Source organism: Aegilops tauschii, chromosome 4 (assembly GCF_002575655.3).
Source record: "Aegilops tauschii subsp. strangulata cultivar AL8/78 chromosome 4, Aet v6.0, whole genome shotgun sequence".
Taxonomy (NCBI): Eukaryota; Viridiplantae; Streptophyta; class Magnoliopsida; order Poales; family Poaceae; genus Aegilops; species Aegilops tauschii.
Window position 1 is genome coordinate 269,008,899 of NC_053038.3, and position 15,297 is coordinate 269,024,195.

Below are 15,297 nucleotides of genomic sequence, written 5' to 3' on the forward strand. Positions count from 1 at the left end.
TGCAGGACACTAGTTTCTTGGATGAAGAAAGTGGCCTCTTGGATGACGAAAGAAGTGGTTCATCAACAAGCAGATGGAGATCAATGAGCACAACAAAGGTGGTGATTGATTCATTATGTATGGCTGTGTATGAATTGGTAAATTTTATCTTGGCTTGTGTTGAATTGCGGTTTATTTTGGTTTGCGTTGAATTAATTGTGTGCTATATTATGTACATGCATGTGTTTGGGGGTCAAATTTGCCCATGCTATAACGTCACTATTAAATCTAACCTGTTTGTTTTGTTTGTATGAATGTAAGCTACTCCCTCCGTTCCAAAATAGATGACCCAACTTTGTACTAACTTTGTATAGTATAAAGTTGGGTCATCTATTTTGAAACGGAGGGAGTAGAACACAACAAGGCCAAACTCAATATTACTCGACCCAAAATTGTCTGAAATTCTCTTCAAAATGGCGGAAGAGCAGTTATCAATCATACTCTCATTGTAATGTTCATTAATTGCTCGACACATTATTTTTGTTGACATGAGCACAGCCGTTAGTCCTAACCCACAATATACAGGTGAGGTCAATACTATCTGACAAGAGTTGTGAATGTGTTCCTTTCGGGACATGGTATACTACATGTACAATTTGCTATATCTACTTCACATGGGTTTCAATTTCAATTTTACATCCCGCATCTCCTGAGGGCCTGTAGAATGTCAACCACAAGACACCTTTCGTTGTTTAGTGACTCTAGCCAAGTTCTCTGAAACCGCCCGGGTTAGGTTCTGATCCTCAAATCTGATATCCCGATTAAACCTGAGAAAGGCACATGATACTGGGTTTATAAGCAGCATAGATCAACTAAAGGCGTATGGAAAAAAGGAGGTGAAGATCTCTACAGTTCTACGCTCAAGGATATAAAAATTAAGTGCACCTACTTGGGATCAAGGGTTATTTTCTGAATTTCTTTGACAGCGGAACTTGCTGCATATAGAGCTATCTTTCCAACCTGCATGTTTGATGACAAAACTCGTAAGGTTCCTTTTTGTTCCGAACAGTAAGTGGCATAGGCATAAAGCAACTGCTCGATGACCAGCTCAGTTGTGAGGTACCTCAAGCATCTTCAGTTTTGCATTATGATGATTTGGCAGGCAGCGTATCTCTTGGCCCATACGAGCCGACTCCCGCAAACTCTCAGGCGACAAAAAATCCAGAGCCAACTGAACCGTAGACTGAACCATTTTTAACAAAAGACAATGTAACTATATTTGCGATGAACCATTTCAAAGAGTATATCATCCAAAGCAGTAAGGTTCAGTATAGCAATCTGAGATAGCACAAAATCACTAGAAGCATACCTGGAGATTTTTTACTTGGTAGGGACAGCCAGCTGGAATAAAAACAGCCTCGCCAATATGTTGTTCAAATGTCCGAGGTTCAATTCCTGTAAGAACGTACAAATACAGGTGACATAACACAAATTAAAAATATACAAATAAGATGCAGCTAAATCATTAGTCTGCCTCGTATGAGATATTACTAGCATACTGCTTGGACTTCGACAATTCGCCAAAAGGGGGGATGTGATTTCTTGCCACTGCTTACTTGGGCCTTCGACAATTTGCCTCTGGCTACTTTGCAATTGATATTTTGCACTTTTTAGTTGGGACTTTGAGGATTTGCCTCTTACAGGTGGGCCCACATGAAATCCCCAAATTGCCCATGTCCTCGATCAACCAAGCCAACAGGCAAGCTCTTCCTGTTTGTTCATTCCCCATCTCTCTTGTGACTTGCCACGGGGAGCGGATCCGGAGTTGGCGGCCATGGTCGCGCTGGCCAACACGACCAGGAGCCATGCAGGTCCACATCTCTGCATCACAGTCCCCCCGTCAGACCAAGATATGATGCCTCTGGCTCTATCCGTCGCCGGTGAGCAATCCACACAGAAAGTGCTAGATTGATTATTCCATGGCAGCACGGCAAGCATGCAAGCAGCTGATCAATTCTTCCATGGAAGCAAACACGGGATTTTGTGACGCTAATACACATCAGTGATTTATCCTGCTCCAAGCGCAAGGACTATGTGTTGCATCAGCTGTCGTTCAGAACACAAGAGTATACCCGGCTGACCACTGTGGAGCCAAGAGGTGCGAGCAGCACCAGCAGCACTACGTGCAGCAGCGGCAACCAGCAGTACCTGTTGTAGAACCAGTAGGTGGCCACGGCGGCGAACAAGGGCAGCACAGGGCAGGCGGGGCGTGACTGGCAGGGCTGCTGAAGCATTTGCCAGCGCCGTTCCGCTCCCCAGCCGCTGCGGCACGCTCGGCTACACACGGTTCAGGGACGCCGCTGTCACCGTGCAGGCCCTCGGGCTTCCTCTACGAGGGCCACCTATCGCTCGTCTCCACAGTGCCGGCCGTGCTAGTTCACGCCCACCCAGGACCTACCATGGGACCTCCTCTACAAGTTCATCTTCATTGGCGCCGGCAGAGAGAACTCGAGAGGTGGAAGAGCTGGGACATTGGGGATTTCTACTTAATTTTCTGCCTCTTCAGTCAAACAGGCACAAGGGTATTGTTGTCCACTGTTTTGTGCATATATTATCTAAAACACTTGTAACTACTACTATTGTTTTTTACTGAAAAAGGGAAAATCCTCAAAGTCCCAACTAAGAAGTGGCAAAATATCATTTGCAGAGTAACCAGTGGCAAATCATCAAAGTCACAAGTAGTGGCGAAAAATCATATTCCCCGCCAAAAAGGATGTAGATAGAAGTATCAGGTTGGGATTTCCCAGTAAACAAGACCTAACAAGCAGACATTTGGTTGCTTTCTTTCAAGCAAAGAATTGGTATAGTTACATTTATTGATTCGGTAGGAATTTACTCCCTCCGTCCCATAATGCACTAGTCAAAAAACGTCTTACATTATGGGACAGAGGGAGTAGATGGCACATCATCTGCTTGATGTGGTATTGCAATAAAGTAGTATTATGGATTGCCCAAGTCTGAGAAGTTGGCAAAGTAAATGAAATAAGCTGCTATTGTGCATCAGTGAAAGGAAGTCGGTAACTATTACATCTACCAACTTCAAAGTGATAATCTTTATTTGGTGTACTTACCATATTGATCCTTTAATACCCTTTTATGATGCTCCCTGAGATATACAGCTTGATCATAAATAGGATGCTTCACCTGAAACCAAAGAAATAGTATTCTCAACATAAACATACAAAAGTGGTTCAACCAAATTTGGCAGAGTAGTGAGAAGTAATTACAGAGAGCATCGCCTGACTGTTATTTGTAAGTTCCTCCCAGTTAGAAGCTAAATATTTATTCAGCATCGGCACATCCTGCCTGCGGAAGACATCCCAAAGAGCACCAGGCTGAGATCTTTCTACACCATTAGTTTTTGGTTGCTCTGAATGTGATGAACTCAATAGTTCAGCAGAAGAGCCTACAGAAGGGCTCCAAGACTTAGAAACTGTGTGTTCAGGTGATTGTTCCCCCATATCCAGATTCAAATTTTGCACAGGTGCATGAGCATTTACATGCACTGCCATCCCATTAGCAATCCTTTCCGGCCGCTCAGGTTGTAGACTCTTTGGACATAGGTAACGCATTTCAGCTCTATGCATTAACATGTGTACCTATATACAGAAAAAACATAGCATTAGCCATGTGGTGTATTTATTGTATTTCATTAATTTATTAAATTGCCAAGAAACAGATCAAAAGGTAAGTTGCGACATCAGCCAGCATTCTCTAGTAAACGGATGTTTGACTTCAGTAAAACGAAAAGAAATTTGAAGTGTAAATTATAGCAAAAGGGCAACTTACCACATCACCCATCTTAACCATCAGATTTGTCACTGAATCGCTTTTACCAGGTTGTTGCTGCCTTCCATATGCAATAAGCAGCTTTAGGCCTACTTCAGACTGTAGGGCATCCGGGGGTAACTTAGCCGCAAGGTTAAGAAAGCCCCACTTAGAATGGATAAAGTCTACTAAGGGAAAATTGACAATGAACTCTGGTCGCTGGCATAACAGAAACTCCTCTAATACGCTCACTGGAGGCCAATCTTTCAGTTTCAGCATCATTAACTTGCCATCTTCTCCCTTGTGACCATCTGAATAACCTTTGATAAATTGGTTGAGCTTGATATGCACCTGATTTTTTTTGTAAAGCAGCATATAGATTTTAGGATAGACATAGTACACAAAAGGTGTTTAGTTTTCTACTATCTTTCCTTTTCACTTCTTCAGTCATGATTATAGGATGGGGTAATGATGTTTAAGAAATCCTTGTACAAACAAAAGTAATTTTCATCACCGACATCTCTCTTGGGGTAAAGTAATGCTTCTTACAGTCAAAGCCGACTAGCAACAGTAATATTATAAGTAATAGCATGCCAATTCAGAGTCTATAAACAGAAGTCGCAGTGATAAGAACATTTCAAATAGAAAGTGAACAAGTGTTAGTTAGATAGATAAACTAGTAAGTAATACTCCCGTTTTACCTCTGATTGGTTTGAGCAGTCCACAGCTTTAACTATGGCATTTTCATCCAATTTTTCATCCATGATCTCCTGGATTCCTCGCCAAATACTTAACGGGTCCCAACTTGATGATAAAGAAGGCTCAAATGCATTCCTAATAATTACAGGCTCCCCATTTATCCAGTGTTTACGGAAATGGACAATACCCTCGTATTTTAAGTTCTCCAGTACAGAAGAGTACACAGAGTTCCCATCAATACCATCACTATCTGAACATTTTGAGAGACCAAAGTTATGGCGACCAATTGAGTCCAATCTTCTGCTATCGTTACAGGATGAGCATCCATTCTCAAGATCATGTGCTTTGCAACCATTAACCATTTCTTGAGAACTCTTTACAAGCTTACCAATCCAGTTTATTTTGAATATTCGCCTTAATACCAGCTTTGAGGAGCCACAACCACCAGCCTCATGAGGCCCACATGTGATGCTGCCATCATTGTTGACTCTCCATGTAGGAAACAAAGATCTGATGCCAATATCATTTGCATCTATCGGCTGTGGGAACAACTTATCGTTGACACTTGCTGCAGATGGTTCCAATCTTGCTCTGTCACTCGCACTATCTTTATTTGTCTCCACCACAGGACCTTTACTTTCAGCATATTCTCCTCTGACTACATTTGTCTGAGAGCGCCTAATGTCTCGACAACAGTCGAGGCATAAGTCATACAAACATCTTGGACAGTGTCGATGATAATCAAACACTGGCACTTTGCAAAAGTCACTGCAGAAAGGTAATTTATAAGGTATTACACTATAGCTTAAAATTATATTGTAGGAATAATAAAATCCCAATGATAAAAGCAACAGATAGAAGAATGCAAAAGCAGTACCAGCACATTTGCTCATCAGAATTCATCTTTGCCCTAATGATGTCCATCTTGGGCCCTATTGCATATAATATGTTATGGTGCTGTTTGAAACATGCAGAGTTACACAAAGGAGGGTAAGAGGGAAAATAAGGTACCATAAGCTCTTGTTTCAACACCTATTTCAAAGCATTGGTCGGAGTAAATCTGCTTTAGCACTGGAAGAACATATGCCAAAATGCTATGAAGATATTTCAACTTATCTACAACAGATATCTCCTGCACCCTTGCCTTAAAAGAACAAAAGAAGTGTTACATAAGAAAACTCAGTAGAGGATGGAAATCAAATACATGGAAAGAGAAAAGGAAGAAAACTCCCAACAGGCATATTTGGTTGGATGTCACATGTTGAAACACCTAAGTTAACCAACTTGTGGCATGCCACAGCTTAGGCAATGTATGACAAAAAGATGTGTCAACTACATGTGGGGCATAGTGATCAAATAGTGGAACATGTTACAAGTTTGGCAAAGAAACAAACACGAGGCTAAGAAAGTCAAGTTGGCTAACTTGATGTTGCAAGCTGTGCAAATTGTGGAATTTGACTCGGTTAGAGCTATGGTTTAGCATCAAGAGGGCAGTTTTGCAAAAGCAACAGTAAGAATTGCTCAGATACCCTGCCATCAACCAAACATGCCCTACATACCTTAATTAAGTTGTCTCCTTGTAAGCAAACTTTGCAGTTACAAATGCCACGGCATGCTGGACAAACCTTTTGAATATCATCTATTGCAATGTCAGAGTACCTACATTACATATTCTATTAGTAAGGAAAAGTAATAATGAGTCTGTAATCGAATCTATAAAGCCGAAATGGCCAAGTATGCACACCGTACAGTGTAAGGTGCCAGCATACGCAAATTTCTAACATGCTAACCAAGCATAACCAATAGCCACAAAAACAAGGTGCTTCCTTGAAAATGCAACAGTCCCCACGGTGAAACTAAAATTGATCTTGAGCAATATATTTTTGAGATCCTAATGAACTCAACATCATGAAAATATTTTTCAAGTCAAGCGCACTCTCATTTTCATATGATCACTCAAAATAAAAACAAGATGTTACTGATCAGAAGTCAGTGGCTCGACAGAACTGTTTCTACTGTGACCCAAAATATGAGGGGGACTAGTAAACCTGGACGGAGGTAGTACATGTTATTGTTAAGACCCAACACAGAACCATTAAACTCTAAGCAAGAAAATATTCTTCCTGTTTAGCCAGCTCAAAGAGCATGAAACATTAGCTGTTTGTCTGTCACCCTGAACACCTATTCATCCCACAACCGTTGCAACTGATCCTCTTAGTCCTTAGCAACTTTTTCCAATGTGCACAGCCGGTGCATGCTCCACTTCCCACACTGACTGTTTCTCATACACTGATTGTGGAGTTCATAACTTGTGTTACCCGCATCATTGCCGTCAGCATTGATCGCCATCCCAGTTCTTTGACGGTGTCTCTCCATCAAATTGGTAGTGTACCAAAAAGGTGTGTTTGTCCTTGATATTTTGTATAAATGTAATTGGGTGAGATCAGATCTGATTCTCTTTTCAATTAGGCCATATTGAGCTTGTTCTTAAGAAGGGACCGTCAGAAAAAATAAATCACATGGGTTGTGGAACATTAACTTTCTATTGTCATGAACCAAGATAATGATTAATTTTTCCTTTAAAAGGCCAAGGCAGAGGCTATGCTTCTGAAATTACAAGACAAGACACTAACCAGGAACATCTCTATGTGCTTCAGCAACATGTTCCAACAAGAATGCCTTCCTCTAGGATTTGAACCAACATGTTATGAGCCAACATGTTCCTATGATTTGGCAGTTCCTATGGACAAGTGCCTTCCTCTAGGATGGAACTATTTTTGAATCAAGATTGACACTCTTAATAATAAGTGTAGAACAGTATAATCCATATCGCAATATACCATCTGGAGATGCAGCCGCCGCAATACCCCCTCCTGTCACAGCTGGTACACCAAACGGCATTGACACTCCTCCGGCATTGGTGGCAACTCGTCTTCACCTCCGCACAGCCTTGCAGCCCTACAGAGGCTCTCCCGACTAGCTCCTGCCGTCACCGACATGTATCACCACCCCTGATCAGCACCCAAAGCAGCGCAAGCCACACACACACACACACACACACACGACGAGAGAGAGAGAGAGAGAGAGAGAGAGAGAGAGAGAGAGAGAGAGAGAGAGAGAGAGAGAAGAGGTAAAACCAACTGACGGCTGCGGTGTGCGAGCCGATAGCATTGGTGAGGGGCAGCCCCCTCCGCACCGCCGGCTCCGCCACGTAGACAGGCTCCCCGACGACGCTGCCGTAGAAGGGCCTCGCGACAGCCATTGGCAGGGGCAGGTCAGCGTCGGCATCGGAGTCGCCCTCGCGGGGCTGCGCGTAGGAGGCGGCCGCGTAGGAGGGGGGGGACCTGCGGAGCGTGGCGCGTAGCGCGGAGGAGGCGGCGCGCTTCTTGGCCTGGACGTAGTGCTTCTCGCAGACGGTCTTGTCGGGCATGGAAGGGGCGCTGCAGCGCCACTGCTTGCCGTCGGAGCGCTTGCAGCGGAGGTCCTCCGGCACGGCGTCCATCCCCCCGGACCGTCACGCCTCCATGGGCGGATCCCAGGGGAGGGGGTTAGGGTTTGGGGAGGAGATCGGGGAGGGGAAAGTGGTGGCGATGGTGGCGGTGGCGTATAAGTGGTGGTTGGGCTCCGTGTTGTAATTTGGAGCTTTGCAATGGGCTGCGCTGCAACAAGTCTCCATCCATCTCCGGCCCTGCCCTGCCCCGCCCTGCCCCGGTGCCTCCCCCTCCCACTGCTGTGCTGTGCTGTGCTAGGCTAGGTTGGTGGTGGTGGTGGTGGAGTAACTCCCCTTCCTATTTGGTGGCGGGTGCCTTTGCCTTGCCTGCGTGTCCGGGTACGGAAGGAAAAGCAGCATCTGCGTGTGTGAGCAGGGGAAGGAAGAAAGAAAGCCACTGGCAGGCAATCAAGCCGTGGCGGAAGGGGTTGCAGGGGGGAGGCGGTCTGGTTCGGCGGTATTTCTGGCTGGCCGTGCTCACCTCGCCTTCCTTTTTTTTAGGGGACCTCGCCTTCCTTCGTGTGGGCGGGAGGAACGGAAAAACGCTGCGTGCCCAGTCACATAGTCATATACGAGGATCGGCCATTCACCCTCAAACCGCCCCATCCTGTCGCACGATCCGGACGTGTTTTACCATCTAACGCAGTTTTGTATTCGTGTGTTGACGTTTTTTTCACGCGAACGGAAAGCAAATCAGGGGCTTTGTCGGCGTCTGGACCGCTGTCAGTCACGCACGCCTCCGACAACCCTTGCACACCCAAACCCTCTCTCTCGCTCGCGCCCTTTCCCGCCCGAAGCGTCAGTGCCGCATTCATGTTGGTCTAGAGCAGACGCGACCTCTCTGTTGAACACAATATCTGGCGCATGTGTACGCGGTCGTAACTTGTGTAGTTACAAGATATTCGGTTTGTTACTATTGTACATATCTCTATCTCCTTCCTCCTCGTATATCTCCTTTCCAGTTTGGTTTAAACCACCGAGACCTTGTACCACAAATCATCATCAATATATAAACATGTGGGCTCCTAGTGTATGGGAGTTGAGACACTTTACCCATTGTCTAACATAGTATACAGAGCAGGCTTCTGTGCAACATCTAGCTCGCACCCATCCACCTTCCATCGATCTCCCTTGCAGCCTCCACCAAAACCCTAATCTTCGCCGAACCTCCCAGCAATCATGTCATCTTCCACCTCGGCCATCAGCTCCGGCCTGAACAACAATACATCTGAGCCACTTACCCATAGCAAAAACATTCTTTGGTGTGCCCATGCCAGATCCCAGGTCATGGGCGCCGGCCTCTATGGCTATCTTGATCAAACTACCCAAGAACCCCCACAAACCATCACAACCAAAAACTCCAAAAGGAAGGAACATGTCGTCCCAAACCCTGCCTACCCCCTGGCTCATCCAAGATCAGCAGATAGTCGCCTACCTTCTCAAAAACCTCTCCAAGGAAGTCCTGGTTCAAGTTGCATCGACTGGAAAAATCACATGCAAATATGGATCGCGCTGGGGAACATGTTCTTTGCCATGTCTCTCTCACGCGCCAACAAATATTTGGCTCGCCTCACCAACGGCAGAAGGGCTCCCAATCAGCAGCCGCCTACTTCAGGCACATAAGGGCCCTCTCAGACAAGCTCGCGGCAACAGGAAAACCGATCGGGGAAGACAAGCTTCTCTCGTTCATCATCGCCAGCCTGGATATGAAGTACCAGCCAATTATCTTGGTGCTAGATGCCCGCACCGAGCCGGTTCTCCATTGACTATCTCTTCTCCATGGTGGCGAATTTCGACCAGCACGTCGAGATGTTCCATGGAATAGGCGCTGGGGCGTTCAAGTCGTCCGCCAACGCTACCTCCGCGGTCGCCAAGATTTTACCAGAAACTATCGAAACCAGAAAGGTGGAGGTGGTGGTGGATCTCGCGGTGGTGGTCAGTATAACGGTGGCGGCGGCTACAACGGCTCCGGTAACGACAGAGGATACAATCATGGAGGCGGCGGCAGGTACAACCCGGGTGGTGGCGGTGGCTACCACCAGAACAACGGCGGCGGCCACAACCCGGGTGGTGGCGGTGGCTACCACCAGAACAACGTCCGACGACCACAACCGGGGTGGTGGCGGTGGCTATCACCAGGGGAACAACAACAACCGGTGCCCCTCCCCCCAGCAATAACAATGGGGGTGCAATTTTCAGGTTACGAAGGTTATGAAGGAAAGTGTCAAATATGCGAAAAGACTAACCATCTCGCTAAGGACTGTGATTGGCGCCATGCTGATGACAGTTCCCAAAAGAAAAAAATTACAGGTGTCGCCGATGCATCATATGGCGTAGATACCAATTGGTATATGGATACAGGTGCCACCAATCACATCACTGGAGAACTACATAAGCTGACGATGCATGAGAAGTATTGTGGCCATGATCAAATCTACACCGCAGCAAATGGTGCAAGTATGGAGATAAGTCATATTGGTAATTCAATCATCAAACCCCCACACACAAATCTTGCTATCAATGACATCTTGCATGTTCTTAATGCCTCCAAAACTCTTCCATTTGTCCATAGTATAGCTCTTGATAATAATGCGTTTCTAGAGTTTCACCCTTTCTTCTTTTTGATCAAGGATCGGGTCACAACGAGAATTCTTCATAGGGTTGTCTGTGTGCAAGGGCTCTACTTGTTGCTTCCCAAGTATTGCAAATTCGATAAACAAGTGTATGGTACCATCAAGCTCTCTGCTGAAGGGTGGCACCGTCGCTTAGGTCATCCATCTTTTGCTACTGTTCATCAAATTCTTAGTACAAATAAACTCCTAGTTGTTGGTGAGAGAAATTCAGAAACTTTTTTTGATTCATGCTAATGTGCAAAAAGTCATCAATTACCATATCATGTCTCTACTAGTGTATCTACCAAACCTTTCCAACTTATTTTCTTCAATGTTTGGGGTACAAACACCCACTTCTGTTGGTAGACATTCTTATTATGTGAGCTTTATTGATGACTTTAGCAAGTACACTTGGATCTACCTTCCTAAAAAGTGTTCCGATGTATTCCAAGTCTTTCATAATTCTCAAACCCTTGCTGAGCGTAAATTTGATAGCAAAATCATTGCCATGCAATCAGATTGGGGGTGGTGAATATGAGAAGTTAAACTCCTTTTTTTAGCAAATGGGAATATCTCAACATGTCTCTTGTCCACATGCACACCAACAAAATGGTTTTGTCGAATGCAAACATAGGCATATTGTCGAAGTAGGCTTAGCTCTTTTAGCTGCAGCCTCTATGCCATTAAATTTTTGGGACGAAGCTTTTCTTACTGATGCTCATCTTATTAACATGTGGCCTAGTCGTACCATCTCCAATGGAACACCCACAGAATGCCTCTTGCATGTTACACCAGATTATCATACCCTTAGAGTTTTTGGTTGTGCCTGTTGGCCAAACCTTCGTCCCTACAACACAGGTAAACTTATGCTTCGTTCCATCCAATGTGTATTTCTTGGTTGCGGTGCTCAACATAAGGGTGTGAAATGTCTTGACGTCTCCACTAGTTGCGTCTATATTTCTCGATATTGTGTTTGATGAGACACAATTTCCAATCGGAAAACTCCATCCTAACGTCGGTGCTCTTCTCAGGAAGGAAATTCTTCTCCTTCCTTCCCACCTTTCCAAAGTTGGTCGTGTGGTTAATGATGCTAGTAATTATCCATTTTTGACTAATTCTTCTACTGCTACACATGAGTTCTCTGCTACAGGAATACCAAGGAAGAAAATGGTGTGCACAATGGTGAAAATCCTGCTGAAAATAATGCAACACGATGCTCTCCGGCGGCCACAAATGAACCGGTGCGATCTTCTTCAGGATCAGCGCACCTAACAACATTAGATTTCGCTGAATGCGCATCGGGATCAGCGCCTCACTGACTACTTCCTTTGGTGATCCGGAAATGGAGCAGGAAGGATTCTCGCCTTTTTCCCTAGAGGTGCCCCTGAGTTTTCGAACCCATGGGAGGAAGATCCCCTTTAAGCTAGGGCTCAAACAAGTTTTTGTTAAAGAAACAATTCCAGCTTTTGACTGAATGAAAATAAAACAACTGAAGGGAAACACTTATAATAAAAATAGGCATGGGTATGAGGTCTTAATGCTTACAACCATATATTTGTGACAGGACCAAATATGATCTTAATTTGTGCGATGGAAGTCACCACCCGTCGAGATGTGCTTGTTATGAACCAAAGTGGGGGATGTGTCCAAATTACATCTTGACCTGCGCGCGTCCTACATCAAGAGTTAGTTTTCCAACTGAAAGCCCTATCTGTCTCGCGGGGCTGCCTCGATAATTAAGCTTGCAATAATCAGACAAAAGCATTGGGCGTTTAATGACTACACCTCTTGAATCCCCAGAGATAGGATCCGTGTTACCATACTAAATCTTCATGTCATTGGTGTTCAGAATAACACTTCACAGTCTCCCTACCCTTAGCCTCTCCTGGCTCGTCCTCCATGATCCTGGGTACCTGCAGGGATGAAGAACGCAAATAAGACAAGAGACATCTATGGAACAGTTTTATTTCACACATACGGGACGTTAATTCAAAGCACTTCCATTGATCCCTCCAACAAATACATCGGGTTGCAAGGCCCTTACCTCAACCGATACCTTACTGAACTACTCATACATGGACATCATATCACACGAAGAACACATGTAGAAGACATCATGAAGGTAGATTGATTGATAATATGTCTTACAATGAATGTCGTGTGTGATACACGATTACAAGTATGATCTAGAGGAGGAAGAACTATGGTGGAAATGGAGATGGTGGCTATGAAGATGGGAAATGACGGCGGCTAGGGTTGATGAAGATGGGATGAAGATGACTCTGTGCTGGCTCTGCTCATGGTTATTCTCTTGACATTTTGGCCTCGACCCCTTTATAAAAGTTGTTCAGGTGGACGAGGAGCATCGGTTTCCACACCATATGACTGCCATGCGATTGGTCGTCAGTCGCATGAAACACCATCTGTTGCTCTAGAATTGATGGCGCGCCTCCACTTGATTTCTTCTATCTCCTCCTTTACTCATTTTCTTGTCTCACTTGATTTCATACATATATACCCCATTTCATGTGGAAACACAATAAAGAGAGGATTTGTGGAATCCTATGCATTCGTTAGTCATCAGTGGCAATATCGGAGCGAATATCTCGGTTTTAATGAAATATATCGTTTAAACTAAGGGTAGAGGAGTGTAAGTATATCACTCGTCACTCGCCAGGCAACACGCTCCAGCCCCAACACACCCACCCCACGCCAATCAACGCCTACCACGCGTCGGCCTGCTGCTGAGCCGGCCTCTGCGGGCACGCCACACCAACCAGCGCATGGGGACTGATATGTCTCCAACGTATCTATAATTTTTGAATGTTTCATGCTATTATATTATCAATCTTAGATACTTTATATGCAACTTTATATCATTTTTGGGACTAATCTATTAACCTAGTGCCCGGTGCCAGTTGTTTTCTGCTTGTTTTTGGCTTTTCAGAAAATCAATACCAAACAAAGTCCAAACACGATGAAATTTTACGGTGATTTTTTATGGACCAGAAGGGACCTTAGAAGGTTCTAAGGAGGCCAGAAGCCCTACGGGAGAGCCACAAGCTCACATAGTGCTCCCCTAGGGGGCGGGCCACCTGAGCTTGTGGGTCCCACGCAGCTTTATTTGACTTAATTCCACCTTTCGCAGTCTCATCTGGAGGCCTTTTCCGGTACTCTGTCGAAGGGGGAATCGATCATGGATGGCTTCTACATCATCCTTGCTGCACCACCAATGATGTGTGAGTAGTCTACCACAGACCTATGGGTCCATAGTGATTAGCAAGATGACTTATTCTCTCTCTCCGGTCTTCCGTACAATGTTCTACTTGAAGTTCTATTCGATGTAATCTTCTTTTTTGCAGTGTGTTTGTTGGGATCCGATGAATTGTGGGTTTATGATCAGATTATTCATTGAAATTAATTAAGTCTTTGATGAACTTTATTATGCATGATTATTACAGCCTTGTATTTCTCTCTAAACTATCCGTTTGGTTTGTCCAACTAGATTGATTTATCTTCAGTGGAAGAGGTGCTTTGTAGTGGGTTCAATCTTGCGGTGTCCACACCAATGAAAGTAGGGGTAGCAGGCACGTATTGTATTATTGCTACTATGGGTCAAACGGCAGGGTTTAATCATATTGCTTGGTTTTATTCTATCTACATTATGTCATCTTGCTTAAAGCGTTACTCTGTTTGTCATGAACTTAATACCCTAGATGCATGCTGGATAGCGGTCGATGGGTGGAGTAATAGTAGTAGATGCAGGCAGGAGTTGGTCTACTTGTCACAGACGTAATGCATGTATACATGATCATTGTCATGAATAACGTCATAACTATGTGCTTTTCTATCAATTGCCCAACAGTAATTTGTCTACCCACCATATGCTATCTTTATGAGAGAGAAGCCTATAGTGAAAACTATATGATAACATGGTATCTCGCTAGCCCGTTCTGAGACTGAAAAACATAAATGCAGAGCATCTCTGAGGTTCCAGCAGCGACTAAACATTGTAATTTGTCGGATTTCGGGTTCTGACAAACCCTCGTGAGGTTCGAACTCTGGGGTGCGCCCGAAGAACTCTCTCTCCTTAGCTCGCACGCTCAACGATCCCACGGCCTAGCTCAATGAACCCAAAGAACAAGAGACACAGAGGTTTATACTGGTTCGGGCCACCACGTGGTGTAATACCCTACTCCAGTGTCGTGGTGGATTCCCTCGAGGGGCTGAGGATGAACTAATACAACAGGTGAACAACCTCAGGAGGAGAGGTGTTCTTGAGCTCAATGAACTGGCAGATGTGAGGATGGAATGGATCCAATCAAAGATGAGTTTCTTCCTATGATGGTGGCTAGTCCTATTTATAGAGGCCTTGGTCCTCTTCCCAAATGTTAGGTGGGAAGGGATCCCACAATGGCCAAGTTTGAATGGGGACAACTAGTACAAGCTATCCTGACAAAAGGTGGTCTTCGCCTACCAAAGGCTCTGGTGGTGATGCTGTTGTGGGCTCCGCGATGACCTCCGTCCTGCCATCCTACTGGTCTTGGTCTTGTTGCACCGATATGGAAACCTTTGTGTGATGCCTCGGGACTCCTCGCCTGCGCTTGCCTCTTTAGCACCAAAGAGGAAACTGGTACCCTGCACCCGCTGGCGCCCGCCTGGCCTTGGTCATCACGGCTCATGTCACGT

At 45.1% G+C, this 15,297-nt stretch overlaps 1 protein-coding gene across 2 annotated transcripts; it reads right to left on the reverse strand.

Annotated features, from left to right (window-relative positions):
- Nucleotides 1-416: 416 nt before the first annotated feature.
- On the reverse strand, nt 417-8,452 carry LOC109778383 (E3 ubiquitin-protein ligase JMJ24). Of its 2 annotated transcripts, XR_012181949.1 has the most exons (14): nt 7,652-8,452; nt 7,347-7,489; nt 6,066-6,165; nt 5,518-5,650; nt 5,384-5,438; nt 4,509-5,274; nt 3,829-4,158; nt 3,267-3,638; nt 3,111-3,183; nt 1,531-1,860; nt 1,349-1,434; nt 1,103-1,222; nt 929-999; nt 417-806 (listed from the first exon to the last, which is right to left on the reverse strand). XR_012181949.1 is itself a non-coding variant. In XM_020336939.4 (13 exons), the coding sequence occupies exons 1-13, from the start codon at nt 8,006-8,008 to the stop codon at nt 707-709; spliced, it is 2,706 nt and encodes a 901-aa protein (XP_020192528.1). In that variant the 5' UTR covers nt 8,009-8,452; the 3' UTR covers nt 417-706. The 2 variants fall into 2 exon arrangements, 1 of the variants encoding a protein (XP_020192528.1); XM_020336939.4 differs by lacking the exon at nt 1,531-1,860.
- Nucleotides 8,453-15,297: the final 6,845 nt, after the last annotated feature.